The 18,387-nt window shown below is 35.2% G+C and overlaps 1 protein-coding gene across 5 annotated transcripts in view; it reads left to right on the top strand.

Moving 5' to 3' along the window:
• The window catches only part of FLT3 (fms related receptor tyrosine kinase 3), a 60,099-nt gene that overhangs the window by 27,475 nt on the left and 14,237 nt on the right, over window positions 1-18,387 (top strand). For all 5 annotated transcript variants that reach the window (XM_039356860.1, XM_039356851.1, XM_039356836.1 and 2 more), the window contains 12 exons: window positions 118-257; window positions 1,066-1,205; window positions 3,488-3,641; window positions 5,137-5,302; window positions 10,792-10,898; window positions 12,477-12,585; window positions 13,941-14,116; window positions 14,830-14,915; window positions 15,000-15,132; window positions 15,222-15,326; window positions 17,113-17,223; window positions 18,217-18,370. In XM_039356860.1, coding sequence (XP_039212794.1) covers window positions 118-257; window positions 1,066-1,205; window positions 3,488-3,641; window positions 5,137-5,302; window positions 10,792-10,898; window positions 12,477-12,585; window positions 13,941-14,116; window positions 14,830-14,915; window positions 15,000-15,132; window positions 15,222-15,326; window positions 17,113-17,223; window positions 18,217-18,370 — 1,581 coding nt within the window. The remainder of the gene's footprint in view (window positions 1-117; window positions 258-1,065; window positions 1,206-3,487; window positions 3,642-5,136; window positions 5,303-10,791; window positions 10,899-12,476; window positions 12,586-13,940; window positions 14,117-14,829; window positions 14,916-14,999; window positions 15,133-15,221; window positions 15,327-17,112; window positions 17,224-18,216; window positions 18,371-18,387) is intronic.

Raw genomic sequence — 18,387 nt, 5'->3', positions numbered from 1 at the left:
CACTGTTATATTTTTTGTTATACTAAAAAGATATGAAGAGGATTATGATTTAAAACAGTATTATCATCATCAACGTGCACTTTATTTATATTCACTTATTGCTGTTTTAATTTATAGGTGCAGATTTGTTTCTGGAGACCTGATAACTGAGAAAGCACAGCTCCACTTAAGACAAGAGGACTTGTTATTTGAACCGCATGTATGGTGCTGTGCAACTAATAACCTGGGGAAAGTATGCACGGAGCTTTATACAATAGGTAATACTCAAGTACAAACTGTATCTGCCTTAGGATACATCTTAATTTGTGTTAATTGTGCCATTGGATTCCTATGGTCAAGAATAAACTTCAGCATAGAAAGAACTACTCATGGGCACATAGGCAGAGGGCTGCCTTTAATACTTCATTACATAAAGTATTTATGGCTAGTCCCAAAGTCAGCCAGATGTTTAAACTGGATTTATTACATTTGGGGAAGACTGGTAAGCTTGGCTGGTTATTATAGCACAAGTATATAACCAGATTCAATTGCACAAACTCAAACATTAGCTACAAATCTTAATACCAGTGCAACTGAACTGTGACTTTAACCCTAATTCTTTTGTTGGAAGTAAATAACACTGAACATAGTGTAAGTAACATTTGTAAAGATATGTACTAGATTGGCATTTGTGCAAAATGTTACAATGCATTTTTAAATGTTCTAATATATATCTATATAAACTGGGGAAATAAGATTAAATTGATTTTTTTTGCTTGATTTTTTTTTCTGGCTGGGGAATTCTGGGAGTTGAAGTCCATAAGTTTTAATGTTGTCAAGATTGGACACCACTCACCTAAACTGAGGGGCACAAATACATACTTAGTGTTGAAATCACAGGCAGGCAGTTTACCATTTATGAGACACATGGAATATCCAGCTCACTTCGGGCATCTCCTAACTCACTAATTTCACATTGCAAGAACTGTAATGTCTCATCATAGAAAAATAGGCCTCTCTTGTATTAGCAATACAAGTTATATAAGATTTCAGCATTTTTGTTTATAATGTTTGGTCAAAATACAGATCTGAGTGGAACATCTGAAAGCCCTGTGCAGGAACTTTTTCTCAGAGTTGGAGACCCATTGTTCTTAAGATGCAGATCCAAATATAACACTTCTCAGTTTGGAAATAAGTGGCATTTTGGAAACGAGCAATTAAAAAAGGTAATAGTTCATTTTCTTGTGACAATTACTACTAACAATTTTGAACATTAAACAAAATAAAATGTATGATTTTAGCATATTTCATTTCTCATACTTTCCAATTCAAATAATAACAGTTACCAAATTCAATTTGTTATGAAACATACTAATCATTCTCCTTACTTTACAAAATGTTTGAGTTGTTCAGATGTCAATGCTGCTAACATCAGATGTTCCTGCTTTGACAACAGATGGAAATGTAGCCATCTTTTCTCTATCGCTTTTAGAGTTGTTCATGCTGGGAGAGGGAATGTGGATGAGAATCCAGCTAGTCATAACAATAATAACTCAGCTGTGGGAACCCAAGGTTATTAGGTCCAGAGTTGATAGAAATTTGGCAGGCAGGAGAGATGGGGCGAAAGCCCACCCTTCAAGTTAATTGGGGAATGTGATTTATGACTGTTAATTGGAGGAGGGAATTGTGCTTTGCTACTTTGTGCCAGGGGAGGGGAATTCAGTTTTGGCTATGTAGTATCGATACTTTATTTCTCGAATAAAAGATTCTTTAAGGAAAACAATGCCTCGAAGTTCTTTTGAAGAGATTCATCTGTTGGAACCATGACATCAGCATTCTTAACTTGCTAGGTTTCTTTCAATAGCCTCCTTTCTTACATTACATTAGAGTTGTTCTCAAAGGTTAATTCCCTTCCTACCCTACAATGTTAAACTGTTCCTTTGTTTGCTAGGTTTGAGAGTTTACTCAAACTAAGAGCAAACTCCATTCCTAATTAGACTGATGATGTTACCTAGTTTGGGTAACGAAATGTCTGCAAGAAAACAACCAAGCTCAGAGAGCACAAAGGACCCTCTCATTTTAATTCTGAACTACAAATATTCTCTTTATTGATTAAATTGTTCCATTAGTATTTCACAAACTACTGTAAAGAAATCTCTGAACAAAATCTAAATCCATGATGTCTACAGAGGGTTATTTTGCAGTGAAAAAGAAAGAAAAAGTTACTTCTTGGAGTACGCAGATAGTTTTTTATTTTGAAAAGTGTCACAGCTTCTTTTAAGTATACCCAAGTCAGTGGGCTCAAAAACACGAGAGCCAATACAACAATACAGGTCTCTAGGTAACACACACACACAGAGAGAGACACACAAGCATTCATAGGTTAGTACTCACTGGTCACCACCACTCCACTCTTTGCCACTGCTACTACACCTACTACTGCTCTTCCAACTACTACACCTTGTGAGTCCTACTGCTAGAGATAAGTATCTTGTTAGCTGCTTTATTTCCATAGATGAATGCATGCCAGCATTCTGGCTTCCAGAAGTTGTAAATGCTCCAACACTGGAAGCTTTTAAGAAGAGAATGGACAATCATCTGTCTGAAATAGTATAGGGTTCCTGTTTGAGTAAGGGGTTGGACTAGAAGACCTCCAACTCGGTTATTCTGCTTTTATAGCCAAGCCTGCTATGCTGGCCGAGGAAAGGGATTACAGAGGCAGAACAGTAGCTGCACAGGTGCTGGTCATTTTCTAGGCAGCCTATCTTTTAAATAAAAGATAAATAAAAATAAAACCAATAACCCCATTCATTTTCCAAATAAATAATCTCCTGTCTCCCTGCCCTACCCTTAAATTGGCAGCTAGTATATATCTAGATAATTCATTACAATCCAAGTGTAAATCTGCTGGAGTGACAATATGATTTGCTAAGCAGAAGATCAGGCAAATTTATGTTGATCCACACATCCCTAGTTTTGAATAGAAATCACATTTTACGATCCCTTGCCTGTGCATGTCTCTGAACAAAACACATGATGAAGTTCATAATTTTTATCAGGCTGGATTGGGGCTGATTTCAGTGAAAGAACTGATACGTTCTGGCTATGAAGGTCTTCATATATTTAAACAAGTTCCATTTTTTCCAATGTATTTCTTAAATTTGCCCACTATCCTTAGGAAATAAAAATAAATATGTAAGCACTGGGTCTCATTTTTTCACCCAGATCCATGGGGAAGTAGTGTTCCAACTAATCTATCTCTTTCCTCATTTCTGTTCAAGCTATCAACCATTTATTACTAAAGTTCTCTGGGCCAATCCTAACCTTGTCTTAACGTGTATCCTCAGTACAACTATACCTTTCAGGACATACTAGTAATAAAATAGGTAAAACAATAGTTCTAATAAACTCCACCACTAACGTATCCCCCAATGGTGAAACTTTATATAGGTCCATCCTGAATAAAAGCTATTAGTTCTTACATTCTAATCTTTATTTAAATATTTAGAATATGATCCTAGAAGGAAGATGGTTATTGAGTTCATCTTGGGTTAAGACTCTGTATGCATTTATGTCATCCGTGGAACCCCATAATGATGGTAATTATACTTGCTCTTCTAAAGAAATTGCTGCCGAGAAAACTGCTGTAGTTAGAATTTTAGGTAAGACATATTTACTTATGTTGATTTGTGCAGTAGAGGTAATTGATGGGATAAAATATATGTTTTTTCTATAGAATGTTGACAATGAAGCTAAACACACGGTTCCCCCCCCCCAAATACTGTATCTCATAAGTTCATGCCAGTGACTGTGGCCAATTTTCCTCTTGAAGTTTTTTGTATTATTGGAGTGGAGGGTTATTGGCCAGTTAAGGTTCTTTAAGTCTGTGCAAAAGAAGAATCTAATTTCCTTGCTTTTCCATCAATTGACAACCGAAAAATTGATTTTGTGATTATTTGTGGCTCATACTTACCCCTCATGCATTACTCCTCAAGTCTCTTAAAATTGAAAAGAAAACATTTTTAGGCTTATCATACAATCACATTATTGATTTAACCATGGTAATTTCAATTGTAATAGAGATTTGAACAATTGTCATTATTCTTGATGCAAATAAATATTTGGTTTTACTAAAAGGGGAGGAAAAATAAGCAATCAGATGTACAAGATATTTATAGTATAATCCCTTTCTTGCCCGCATGATATCAATCGGAAATTAGAAATCAAACATAAATAAGTGTACGTCATGGATGTAATACAATTGCATTGCTTTTATTTTGAAGGCAACTGCTTTTTTTTTCAATTTACATATGTGAGTCCATGGATGAACTATACATCTTCACAGCCCCAGTTTTTCACATGGCCCCTTGGGAAAATTGTCCACCCCGATATAGGAGAATAGAAAATTTATTACACAGTTGTTTGACTTATATTATACTCCAGATAATCTGAACCCTATTCAAACATGCATATAATTGTCCAGCAATTTTTTAATCTATTTTCTTCTGCACAGAAAGAAAATGCTTTTTGCAAAACATAATCTTTGATAAGTTAGAGGGAGCTACTGATCAAAATAGTTTGAACACGGTATGCTCTGATTGCAAGGCTTACTAACTCTGTTAGTTTCAAAACTTTGTACTCAGAAGATATTGTATTTAAAATAGCCCTTCTAGTAAAGGTAGGAATGAACATGTTGATTGGATTATTATGAAAACTATAATTCAATATCACCATTATTGGAAAAAGTTAACTATGGTAAATGATTCTAAGGAAGAAATGGCAACTAATGGCTAATAACTGTCAAGTCAAATATAACTTCTATTCTCTGCCTCTCAGTTGCCAAGAAATATACACTACAACAAGGGAATATTATCACATTAAAGATCAGCCTCTAGTTTCCTAAGAAAATCTAGCAGCCCACTACTACTTGTAAACATATAGCTGAACTATAAAAAAAAAAAAAAAAAAAACCCATGACCTAGGAAGGCCTACAGTGTATTCTCATACAGTATTTGTGCCTCTATCAGAATGAAAGTCTGCCATCCATTCAATAGTCATTTGTTTGCTATAAACTGAGGAATACCAAAGCTGCTTATGTTCAAATCCTTCAAATAAATACTGAATCCTGCCACATAATGTTGATCTATCATTTAACAGATAAAGGGTTTATCAATATAACCAATGCAAAGGAAGATTTTGAAGTTGGCATAGAAGAAGATACTTGCCTTGAAGTTAAACTTAAAGCCTACCCACCAATTAGATGCATTTGGATATTTTCCCAAATATCATTTCCATGTCAGCAAAATTACACAGACACTTACAGGTAATTCACTCTCTTTGATTATTTGTCTGCTATACACTTTTGCACATTTTCTCCACTTCTGATAAGATGTTTAAAACAATGCTGTTTATTTGTTGTGTATGTTCTTATTTGTTGTATGCCACAAGCTATTGTTTCTTCAATTAAATTAAAAAGTTCATGGTAGAGAACTTTAATGTAGTACACCGTACCAGTGCCTTATCAAATCAGCAAACATGTAACATTTTTTTCCACAATGCAGCAGAGAGACTTGGATACATCAGATTGTAATTCAGCATGTTGAAATTGCACAGATTTTTGTGTAAAAATTTAAGCATCAATCTGAGTTCAATCTTCTCCCTTGGGGTATAAACTTCAGACAATAAATAAATAAATAAATAAATAAATTCCTGGGGAACATATTGATGAATTTCTCAGTATACTCTTAACGTCATTCCAGGTCAATGTGTGAAAAATTACAATAGCAGCTCCCAGAACCATACTACAGTATCTTGAAAACTGAGGTATACAACAGGTGATAGTGACAGATACCAGGGCAGAGAAAGCTACATCAAAGGTCCTTGCAAATTATTATTATTTTTTCATTTTTTTCTGCTGTACGTTCTCTCTCCTCTTCGAGCATTAATTATCTGTTCCTTCTTCCCTCCTTCTATCAGACAGTAATGAGGACTAGCAATATTTTTGCTCAACTTTTTAAAGCCTGTGGCTCTGAATCAGGAGATCCCTGAGTGATGCAGGATCTTGAGTTTGCGCTGATGGTACAGCAGTAGCAGCACTATTGTTGATAGGCCCCACTAGGGAACTGTCTGGTCGTGTCATGTGCTGATGTACTTAAGACTTTATTGGTTTGTGTGTGGGTGTTCTTTGTCATTACTGTACTTTTAACTTCTAGATAATGAATGTTACATGTGGTTGTGGAACATCCAATTATTTTTTAAAGATAGCAAGTTGGATACTAAAAGGTGCTAGTTGAGTGAGATGTGTCTTGGCTTCTATGACTCTGCAAACATTAAAGTCGAAAAATAAATGTTTCCGTCTTCCCTTCAGAGTTTTTCAAACATAAGGAGGAAGCTGGTAGGTCTATTTGCAACAGACCTTGAAAGTACATGGTGCAGCTTTGTATATTTCTGTACCCTGAAAGCATATTGTTTATTTAAAGAACTATTTCAGAGCACTTTTTACTTAAGACAGACTACGGAACCTAAATTTCTTGTGTGCTCAGCCTTCTTTTTTTATTTGGTTACCGTGTACAGTATATTTTCTTGGTGTGACTATCCTTACATTTATTTTGATCCATAGGTGCCCATCCTAGAGCCTCTGGTTTATTCCAAACAACTCTTAAGAAGATTTTCTTAAATCAGCCCTTATATTTACTTCCCTGAAGTTTCTACATTAGTTTTAGTCCTGCCTTCTAAAGCAAAAGAGATTAAGTCTTTTACACCCCAATGTTTGAGATATTTTAAGAGAACTGTCAGGTCTCACTTTAATTTTATGTTTTCCAAGTTAACATTACATAGCTATTTCCACCAAACCTTATAGGATCTGGTTTCCAAATAATCCATCTCTTCTTTCTCTAGAGTTCTAATAGTTAAAAAGCATCCCCCAGAACTGTAATCTAACTCTGACCAGGCTAGCACAGAACTGGGTGGAACTATGCCTTATTTTATTAATGCAGCCTTAGGTTGTTACAGTTGCTGTGTGGCGTTGCTGGGTCATTAGTATGATTACTCATAATAGTTTCTTTTTTTCTCCCTCTCAAATTCTTTTGGCGTCTGTCTCTATATTTCTTGTCTTATTTTCTTTAAGATCGGTGTTAAATATATATTATTCCTTGACTCTTTCCCTGCAGAATAGAGGAGGCACAGCAAAGACCTCCTATTTCTCTGTTCAAAATTAGCAGCAATCCCCAGGGGATAAAGGGGAGCAATGATGTCTCTTGGACAAAAAAGAAAAAAAGCAACTGGAGAGTAGAAGCAACTTTAGCAAATTTATAATAATAATAAAAAAGTTGAAGAGCCTATCCCAGCAAAAATGTGTGAACAAATGTTCTCTTTCTTTGCTCAGATGAAAAGAGGAGCAAGGTTTGGAAAATAAGGCATAATACAAAGAGAAAAATTTCTATATTTGAAAATAAATAAATAAATTCCTCGCAGATTTTTTTTTCTTTCCTTTTTTAGTATTTTGATTCCACTCCACCTACTACTTCCTCTAAAGTTTTCCACAAAACATCTTGGTACCTTTGGGTTTCCTGTTCCTTCTTTATTTGCTTTCACTTCTTCAATCAAGCATAAAGCAAAACTTATTGATGTTGATACAATAAATCTTCCTTTATTTTTCAGCAGAAGTTGGTTTAGTTTTCCAGACTGAATCAGTCTTATGAAACTGAAATCTATGCATAAATATTATTTTTTTTGTTTTCTACTTACAACATTGTAAATAAACTCAGAAGGATTTGTTTTTTTAGCTATTCTGCTGGAGGCTAGGTGAAGATGGAGAAAGCATTTCTATGATCATTAAGGAGAAATGTGGTTTTTTGAGCAGCTCACCTGTTTCTTTATACTAAAGAAGAATGGAGAGTTGTATCCCTAACTCACTTGCAAGTATTTCTGGTTGCCTATGGCTACCAAGTGTGCAGCAATAAAAAGCTAATATATATGCCATATCACACATAATATGACTTGATTTTCAAGAAAAATATCATTAAGAAAATTTTGACTCATTTGGTGGAAACATGGTTATTGTAATTTGCTTATTTCCTTTTATTATAATTGTTAAGAAAGCATCTGGATCCCCAGCTTTAGCCTCTGCTTAAACATTGATAGTTTTCAAAAATATCTTCCTGTGGATTTCTGTTCACTACTGGTGAAATCCCAAGAACATGAATTTTGATGAAACTGCAGCTAAATTGTTGTCCCAACACATTCATTTTGGGTAAATCTTAGGTACACACCTGAAAATCTCAGGAAGAAAACAAACAAACAAACACCTTATATGATGAGATTCCTCCAATGTGCATGGCTTTTTTTATTATTTCCCTGTTATCACTCATGATCAGAGGTTCCTTAAGGGGTGAGACACTACAGATATCCCTTTTCTTTGAAAACTACTAATCTGCAAGTAACACTTCCCTGCTGAGAATCCCATTGAATTTCTGTTCTTTCTTTACACACACACACACACACACCAAGGAACATGTAAAAAACCATTTAGACTCTTCTCTAGCTACAGTGGAAACCAGCCCTTGCTGTGGGGATTGAAAGAGCTGCCACTGTGCTACCATAATAACATCTTGTTCTGACTCTCATGTTTGTTTTCTGGCTGCTGAGTGTTTTCTAATATGGACAACAGCAGGATAATGCTGAGCGAATCGTCCTTTGCAGCAAGACTTAATGGCAAGATGTAATATTGAAGTTCTGAGGCTGTTCCAGTGATGCTGTAAATAGCTAATAGAGACTCTTAGATCAGTGGTTGTTTGGTGTGTATACCTTAGTCTGGAAGACTTATCTTGATGCCCGACAGGGAGAATGAAGGAAAGAGTCCAATTTGTGTATTTCCAGCTGTCAATATATTGATCCTGAGATTTCTGCCTGCCCTGCTTTATCTCCTTTATCTATAGTATTTGTCATGCTCTTTCTTGCTCCTTGTTCTATGCCAGGCCAGCATCATTTGCTTCTGCTGTTCATGAGTTCAGCACAGTGCAGGAAAAATAATTAAAATACAATCTGCATTTTTGAGATGAAGTTAACATGTAGAGGTACAAATTTCTGTTTGAGCAATATGTATTTTTATATGTGATTTCCCAAGCAGTAGTAAATTTGAGACCAGGTGAAAGAGAAAGTGCAAGTTTTTTCATTCTATTCATTTATCTGCATTATGAAGTGCTAGGTGGCTGGTGCAGGCCAAATGCAGGATTCAAACCTCTTTTTGTAATCTTGTTTTTGCAAAATGGGAGGTAAGAATTTTTCTTTTGTTAAGGAGGTTTTATTACTTCCCTTCAAATCTTTTGTGCTACGTGCCACCACAGGACAGTCAAAGCCAAATAGAGATAGAAATGTGGATGTATCTTTATTTAGGATACCAAATGAATGACCACAAAACAGCCTTTTTCTGTTCTTTGCAATTTGTACAAGCTTTGTAGTGCATGGAGTAATTCTGGAGCAAAATAAATGAGGAAAAAAAGTTTGAAGATTCAGACTGAAACACCTGGAAGACCTTATTTGACCCAAGAGTTGAAAGTTCTTGACCTCTGTTATGTTAAAACTCAATTTATTCTGATAGTGGTGCTATAGATTCTCACCTGTCCCATCCCTTCCTGCTATATCAAAGCTGGACATGAAAGCTGTCCCTGATGGATTCAAATCTTAACTTTTTGTGCTATTTCAATTTTAAAAGGATTAGAAATAGGGTTATATCATCTAACTGTCTGCCTATCTATCTATACATAACTAACTAACTAACTAACTATCCATCCTGTTCTTAGTTTATATAAATGACTGGAGTGTTGATCAGAAATATTGAGAGCCAGTGTGATAGGGTAGTTAGAGTAGGAACAGGAGTCCCAACTCCTAGTCTTAGGTAGAGAAGTTGATCTGGTAGGTTTGGGCCAGTTATCCCCCTGAGCCTCAGACCAGAAAATTAAAAAACAACTATCTACCAACCACCACTTCAGCAATATGGTAGATTATATAGTCTATAGCAGTGGTTCTCAACCTGTGGATCGGGACTCCATTTGGGTTCGAACGACCATTTCACGGGGGTCGCCAAACAAGGCTGTCCGCCATTTTTTCCCCTTTTCTTTGGCCACGCCCCTGGCACCCGGTGATGTATAAGTGGTTCGGGGTCACCACAACATGGGAAACTGTATTATGGGGTCGCGGCATTAGAAAGGTTGAGAACCACTGGTCTATAGCCTTTAGTGAAGAGAGATTTTTCCTGCAGAAGAAGAGGAAGAGCATTCTTAATTTCAGAACTTTTTTCTGGACTCATAATAGGAGGAACAGCATATTAGTAATCTTCAAATCCACAAACTCCATCTGTGCCCTACTTCAGATCAAATCAGCAGAACTGAGATATTGGAAGGTTTCTATAGAGTAAAAAACACACACACTTTTTTTTAGTATATGGTATTTGAGGAAAGGTCAAATACATAACCAGATACAAATGTAATATTGTATCTGTGGTTAATTTCCTAAAAGTCTATGTGATTGGCCACTTGTAGAGCTTAGGAAGCTTCCTTTCCTTATTTTAATATAAAAGAAAAGATTTTAATTTTTTTTGCATGAGTTACTTCCATAGTTTCAGATGCCATATCAAAGGTTCTGTTTCTCAAACCTTCGTGGGAGAACAATATTGCTTGGTTGCGATGTTATTTGGTGGTTTTGATTCTTTGAGAGTAACCTGGGTAGATTAAAAACTCACCATAGACCCTTTCAGTAAAGAGTACACTTGAGTCTACACTTGAATGACCCTTTCTACCTTCCTTTATGAAACAGTATCTCTGCAAGATTCTGTGACCATAAAAACCAACCAGGAGAATATTTGTTCTATGCAGAAAATAGTGATGTGTTTGTAAAGAGGACATTAAGACTCTATGTGAAGAGTGAGTATGTTTTAAGAAACAAGATCAATCAATTCTTAGTATCATGCTATATTTATTAACAGGTTTAATTTTTACCCATGTTTTCCACTGAAAACTGTAAAACTGTAAAAATCTTCTTCAATTTGTCACTTTTAAAATATGTGTTGGGACTAAGTAGGAAATGAACAAAGTGCTGTTCATAATAAAAACAATATTAAAAGTATTTAAAACCAGGTATAGCATACATTAGTGAAATGCCTGCCTAAATTAACAAAAAAGTTTCTTTCTGCCAGTCAAAGATATATAGCAGGGGTATCAAACTGCCAGCCCACGGGCCAGATGCGTCATACCAAAACCGTGCCCACCCCATTCTCGGCAATGGGAAAAAAAGTCGCAATACATCATGACACATCACGTGACATTGCGAGTTTGACACCCCTGATATATAGGCTTCAAGAGTGGGGGTTCATAGTTAGTTAACTAGGTAGACTGACTGACTGACTGCAGTAGTGGGAACAAAAGTTAAAAGTTACTTTTTTGTGTAAAGTCTAAACATGATGGTAGAGTATCATGCATCTTCAGTGTAGGAATCTCATGCAGTTATGCTGCAAGATAAATGCCTGGTAGTTTGAAAGGGCAAGCTAGCCTTTACTAACATAATGTTCTCATGGTAAACTCTGTAACTCTCAGTCATTAGTAACTTGTTCAAAGTAAGGAGCTATTGGACCACCATATCTGGAGGAAATCAAGTTGGAAAAAGCTGGGAAAGATAACTAAGAGGGATATACCGTATATTCCGGCGTATAAGGTGACTGGGCGTATAAGACGACCCCCAACTTTTGAGAAGATTTTCAGGGTTTAGAAAGTCGTCTTATACGCCAGAAAATACAGTACTATATTGAATTTCTGTTTATAGATGAGCACAACAGGAGCTCCATTCCTTTGCTGCTAGAAAACCTTGTCCTGTTAGTGCTTATTTCTGTAAAAAAAAAAAATAGGGCTGGCCACTAGGGGGCAGGTTGGTTTTAAATTCAGAGAACAGCTACCCATATATTCCTGCGTATAAGACGACCCCCGACTTTTGAGAAGATTTTCAGGGTTTAGAAAGTTGTCTTATACACCGGAAAATATAGGTAATCTAGCTAAATGTATCAATTGCTAGACCAACTAGCTTATTTCTGATTTGATTATTGATGCTATAGATTTATGACCCTGACATTTTGCTCTGTATCTGCATTATCTAGTTTCACCAGTTTAACGCCCAAATCCAGTACTGGGTGTAGTGAGTTGAACAAAGTAATAGACAGCTGGTAAGGGAAGTCAAAGTAAGTACACGAGGTTAAAACAGAAGAGTCTGGGTCACTGATAAAGACTAGTATTGCTGTGTAATATCTTTTATTCTGTGCTAGGTTTGGCTTTAAATATACTTCCCTTGGAGTCAATTATCTTGTGATTCATATAAAGATCCATTCCCTTAGACAAATGGGTTTGTAATCAGAATTAGTTAAAACAGAAAAGGCTTAAGTTATAGAGAATATGTGCAATGTTTGCCAAATCGAATTACTGAACTATCTATCATTTTTGCTGTTATCTTTGCAGGCAAACCTAAAATAAAAATGAGCTCAACATTTAATCAGTTATCTTGCACTGCTGAAAGCAATCCTGCTCCATTGTGGATCTGGAAGGAATGTTACAGAAAACATATTAAGTAAATATAAAAAAAAACACACTTTGAATGTTTTCATTGATATGAGTGGTTGATCTCCATTGATTAACTATGATATAGTTATGGATCATATAGTACTAACATAATTGTTTTTTTTAAAAAAAATGTAAATAATATGCCACAGGAATAAAAGCTTCTGATTGACGCCACTGGGTCAGACAAGTGGATTCTGAGTTCCTAGTGCACCTGTCGGAGCTCAAAATATTTCTCTTAATAAATTATACAGAAACGTTTCCATCTTGCCCTAAATCTTGAACTGAGAACTTCAGAGAAAGTGAACACATATAGACAGTTCTTGCTAACAGAATAGGAGTTCCAGCTTACCATTATCCAGAAGCTGTTCATTTTATTCTTCCTGCTGCAAATAGGGTTATATCACCCCAGTTCCATTCCTGCAATCTTCCTATGCCAGGCCATCTCATCAATTACAATTTTGGTAGTTACAGTTCCAGAAACTGTCAAATAGAAATAGCAAAAGCAATAGCACTTAAACTTATATACCTCTTCATAGTGCTTTACAGTCCTCTCTAAGCAATATGCAGAGTCAGCATATTGCCCCCAGCAATCTTGGTCCTTATTTTACTGACCTTGCAAGAATGGATGGCTGAATCAAGCTTCAACCAGTCAAGATCAAACTCCTGCCATCAATGCTGCATTCTAACTACTGCACCACTACAGATAAGATAAGGACCTGTTAACTGATTCATTTCTTAGTTCTGATCTTCCAAATAATGGCTTGTAATGTTGCTCTTCTTTTAAAGCATGTAGTCAAAAATGTTTCTTAGGATATGGACAGTCAACAATGGACTGCAGAAAATAAGATGACGTTCTCATTGTCTTCCCTCGGATAAATGGAATACCCTAACAACAATCTATAAAGACAACATTAGTGAGGGCCAGAATATGCTCTAAGATTGGTTAACATATTATATCACTTCTAGCATAAATGTGGTGGGTAATCAGAATTCCCTTTCTGTGAGCCAACAACCTAACATGCATTCTAAAAAAGATCTACCAAATATAAAGAAGATGTAACTGAAAAAAGTTGACAGTTTACACCATTTTTTCAATACCTAATGCTGAAGTATATGATTATATGAAGTTCTCAGGGGCGGGGAGGAAATTAGAATGCCAAAAATGTCAGGATTGCAGCCACAATCCAGTGATATATGCAAAAGGGGGGCAGGGCTTTACACAGAACTGCCATCTTGATTTTTTCTAATTTCCTCTGCAGACCCCCCCCCCAAGAAGTTCTCACTTATTTTTTATTTGTAATGTTGAATTTTAATAGTTTGCATGAGCATTAGAAAATGTAAAGAGATTTTCCTTCCTTTCAGTTGCACTGAAATCACAGATGGAATTTCAAATGAAAAACGTCAAGGAACAATATTTGGATCCTGGATCTCAAGCAGCACTTTAAATACAAAGAACATACAAACTGGACGTTTCATTGAATGCTGTGCAAACAATTTAGTTGGCTATTCTTGCGAATCTTATTTTATTGAACCAAAAGGTACTATATAATTACACAGTTCACACTACTGAGTATATGGTGAAATATTACGGAGATAATTGGATTTTAGAATTTAGAAATAGCATGTTGAGACAATTTTGGCCAAAACTTAAAATAAAAGATTGGATTTAAGAAATTCAACCCATCCAAATTCTTTTGCTTCCAGATCTGTACTATGGAAATCAGATGCTTGGATTTTGCTTCTTGCTTTTCCATTTGTAATCATTTTGTGGCTTCCATTTGCAGTTAGTAAGAAAGAACACAGTTTCTATTTACCAATGGGGACCTGAGGCTGGAAAACATTCCAATGAATATACTTTAACTGACATATTTGCTCACAGAAAACACATGCTCCAGAGATACCCGAGATACAGATCGGTCTCATGTATGGCCACTGTATGCTTACTTTCATTCTTTGTACTTTTTATGAACAATTCTTAGCTTTTTATTTGGTGGGCAGAGCTATGTTCTTCAAGACATGAATGCTTGGTATATAAAAATTAATGTACTGCATATGTTATATATGTTTGCAAGTCTAATAAGAATTGTGTAACATCTCAAAAGTTTGCAAATTCTACCCTAGGGAGATTTGGAACTCTACAGTCAATATTGTCAGAAAGTATTCATTCATTCAAGTAGAATAAATATTTACTTCCCTCTTTCATAATTCAACTCTTTTTCAAATTACATGAATTTTTGCATTTGCTTTCCAGGTAATGTTTTGCTGTATGCAACATTTGGAGTCTGTTTTCCAATTATTGTTGGGTTGTGCATAATAACTTGCCGAAACTATAAAAAGGTAACAGCAAAATTGACACTCTTTATTCACTTCAGTCTCCCTTCGTGTGTCGCTTTTACCATTCACAATTTCCATTCCCTCTAGCAATTTAGATATGAAAGACAACTGCATATAATACAAATGGTTGGTCCTTCCGACAATGAATACATCTACATTAATTTCAGTGAGTTGGAATATGATGTCAAGTGGGAGTTTCCCAGAGAAAATCTGAAATTTGGTGAGCTGTCCGTGGTACTCTTCCGGAAGCTAATCATGAAATAAGCAAACACAAATTGTAAAATAAAGAGAATACTTTCTTTTTTATAGGGCAAGTACTGGGCTCTGGTGCCTTTGGGAAAGTCGTGAACGCTACTGCATATGGAATTAGTGAAGCTGGAGCATCCATCCAAGTTGCCGTCAAAATGCTTAAAGGTAGCCTAAAGTTTAAGGAGAATGTGGTCTCTTTGTATCAACCTGATTTTCTCCCATCACTAAAGTAGTAAGCTTGGATTCTATATACTTGTGGGTCTGGTTGCTTGTGCTTGACAGTTCCCTTTCTAAACTTCATTACTGGTGGTCCTCAAGCACAACTAATAGAAGACCAGCAGCTCCCTCTTCTGGCAAGGTATGACGCCATCTATTTCTTGAGAATGGTTCTTGGAAGCAATAGAGTCTTCTGATCTTGAATCCATACTGTAGCATTTACAGTACATCCTAAAAGATGGGTTAGGTGATTAGCTTTCTGATATTTGTGTGTTATAAATCCTTTCCAAGGTTTGAAAGCAAAGAGGAACAGATTAGAGCTGTTATCTCTGTGCCACAGATTGAACTAGTCAACAACATTTTAGTCCGTTATGTGTTAACCCAACACATATTGTCAAACTGTAATTTAGTTAGTTCACGTGAACTAACTAAAAACATGGTTTAGTTTTTGGATAAATGCAATGCACACATATGGCCAATATGATGTTTATGTTGGCATAGATAACTTCTAACTCACTAGACTGATTGATTTTGTGCTCACTTTTAGCAACTACATAGATTTTTTCCCTGAAAGTCACTAAAGTAATGTGAATCAATATATTTCTGGTCCATGTCAGTAATTAGATATGTTGACCTAATAGTCTATAATTGTTTTTACTCTGTGACTTTGCTGTGTGCTCTTCAATATTCAGTTATTGGATGCTTTTTTAAAAAATAAAATAAAAAAGCATCCATCTCAATGAACATTGTCTTTTTACATCATTTTTCTAAATGTCCTTTTTACTTAAAAGGCTAGTTTTAATCTAATTAAAATTATATTAAAAGAATTAAAATTTTATAAGATTCTAATTATAGAAATCTTTTTAATTTAAACAATTTCATATAATTTTATTCTTTTGATATGCTTTGGAAATGGAAAAAAATCCACTGAAGAGAATGATGCCAACTGGTTCCATGCCATAAAGATGCACCTGAAGTACTATATATGATGGGAGAATTAGACTATTAACATAAAAATAAATTTGTATTAAATTTGTCATACATCCTGGTGTTTTGCTAAAAAGACGTCATCAAATCCTAGTGCAATAAGCTTATACAACAGTTGCACCTGTCAACAACTAACTTGAACTGCTTAGCTACAAACATCCCTTGCCAAGTCTATAGCATGTTTTATCTTTTAAAATAATATTGTTCTATTTTTAGTGTCTTTTATGTGCATCCTAATGAAAGATTTTCTATTCTACTAAATACATTTAAGAGAGAGACAGACAAAGAAAGACACATGTACACATACATACAGAGAGAGAGAGAGAAAGAGAGAGAGAATGAGAATTTAAAAAAATGAAGAGTGCTTGACTGCACTACACTATTTCTGGATCATTTTTTCCATTTTATTTTTGGATGAGTGTTCTCTTTTCTTCTTTCCTTAGAAGATATTTCCCAATCACTGCAGGTATGGGTAGGTACATATTACAGTCTTTCTTATTCTTCTTTATGTTTCCTTTACTTTTGAGTAGTAATAAACTATCCCATGATATCACTCAATCAGGAAACAAGGTGCTTCTCTAAGAGCTACAGCCATCTTTTACTTGTTCACTCTCATTTCCTGCTTCAAGAGAAATATTTGATTGAGTTAGTAATTCTGTTAATAAAATTATTTCTAATGTGTTTCAGTCTGTATATATTTCTTTGTAAAAATTCTGCATAGTTACTATCTGTCATGTCACCTTTACAGAAAAATATGACTCTTTGGAAAAAGATGCTCTAATGTCTGAACTCAAAATGATGATTCATATTGGAAGTCATGAAAACATTGTGAATCTGCTAGGAGCATGCACCAAGTCAGGTGAGCCACATATTTCTGAAATGTACTCAGAGTTAGAGTATTACATCAAATATTTGAGGTCCTTGGCATGACGGTCGTGGGCATACTTTTATTTCCAAGAATGGTTTTAGATATCACAAACCCCATAGACATTTTTGAGAAAATAAAATGTCCAGTACATTGCTTGTAAGTATGCCTAACTGGCTGGGAAAATAAAATGCAAATGTAAACTAGAGTTGTAGAAAATATATTGGATAGTTAGAAGGAATGACAAGAAATAACACCAATATGACTTCTGTTAAATATATTCTTTTCTGGTGAGCAATATTCACCATATTAACCATTTGAAAATGGGGAAGTTCTCCCATTATAATCATTTGAGAGAACATAATTGCATGCTTTCAATGTTTAAAGGATACCCATCAGCTTAAAAAGTTTTAAAACTCAAAAACTGCCACAATCATGATGTCTGTATATTTTTATACTATTTGATACTTCCAGATAGCATATTAAGTGACAGATTAATAAATAATCTCTCTGAAAAATCCTGTAGAGCTGTGTCTTCAGGATTTGGAGGCTTTTAGGAACAGCAGACTCGGGGAAGATCCCTTATCCTTGGATGTATAAGTTGGATGTATAATGAATTTTCTTAAGCTTAAGAAAGTTTTTAAGTTCTTGATCAGAACTTCTCAAGTATTACTTCAAAGTGAAAAGAGTTGCACCAAGTAAGAATACTGCATCTTTCCGCAATCTGGTATCAAACCGATGTTTTGCTACAGTTCCTAGAATTCCTAGCTAGCATGCGTTACAATGGGAATTCAAAGACTTATAGTATCATGGAATAAGTATAAGATACAGACATACCATTTTCATATGATTGAGACGAAAATTTCTAACAACTTTCATTTCCTTTTTCCTACATCCAAGAAATGTCTATTCTTTCTCAATATGATGCATGCTAACTATATATTAAGTAAAAGATGCTTCCTGATATATTAAACATGTATTTTTTAGGACCAGTTTACTTAATTTTTGAATATTGTTGCTATGGGGACCTCCTGAACTACTTACGAAGCAAAAGAGAGACCTTTCACAAAACGTGGGCTGAAGTCTTCAGTCGGCACAATTTCAGTTTTTACCACAATTTTCGAAGACAGATCAATTCAAGGTAAATATCAACCATGG

Source organism: Crotalus tigris, unplaced genomic scaffold (assembly GCF_016545835.1).
Source record: "Crotalus tigris isolate CLP2741 ecotype Arizona unplaced genomic scaffold, ASM1654583v1 scf7180000017573.2180621, whole genome shotgun sequence".
In the NCBI taxonomy this organism is placed as follows: Eukaryota; Metazoa; Chordata; class Lepidosauria; order Squamata; family Viperidae; genus Crotalus; species Crotalus tigris.
The sequence above is the reverse complement of the archived record's forward strand: the minus strand, read 5'-3'. Positions and strand labels throughout refer to the sequence as shown.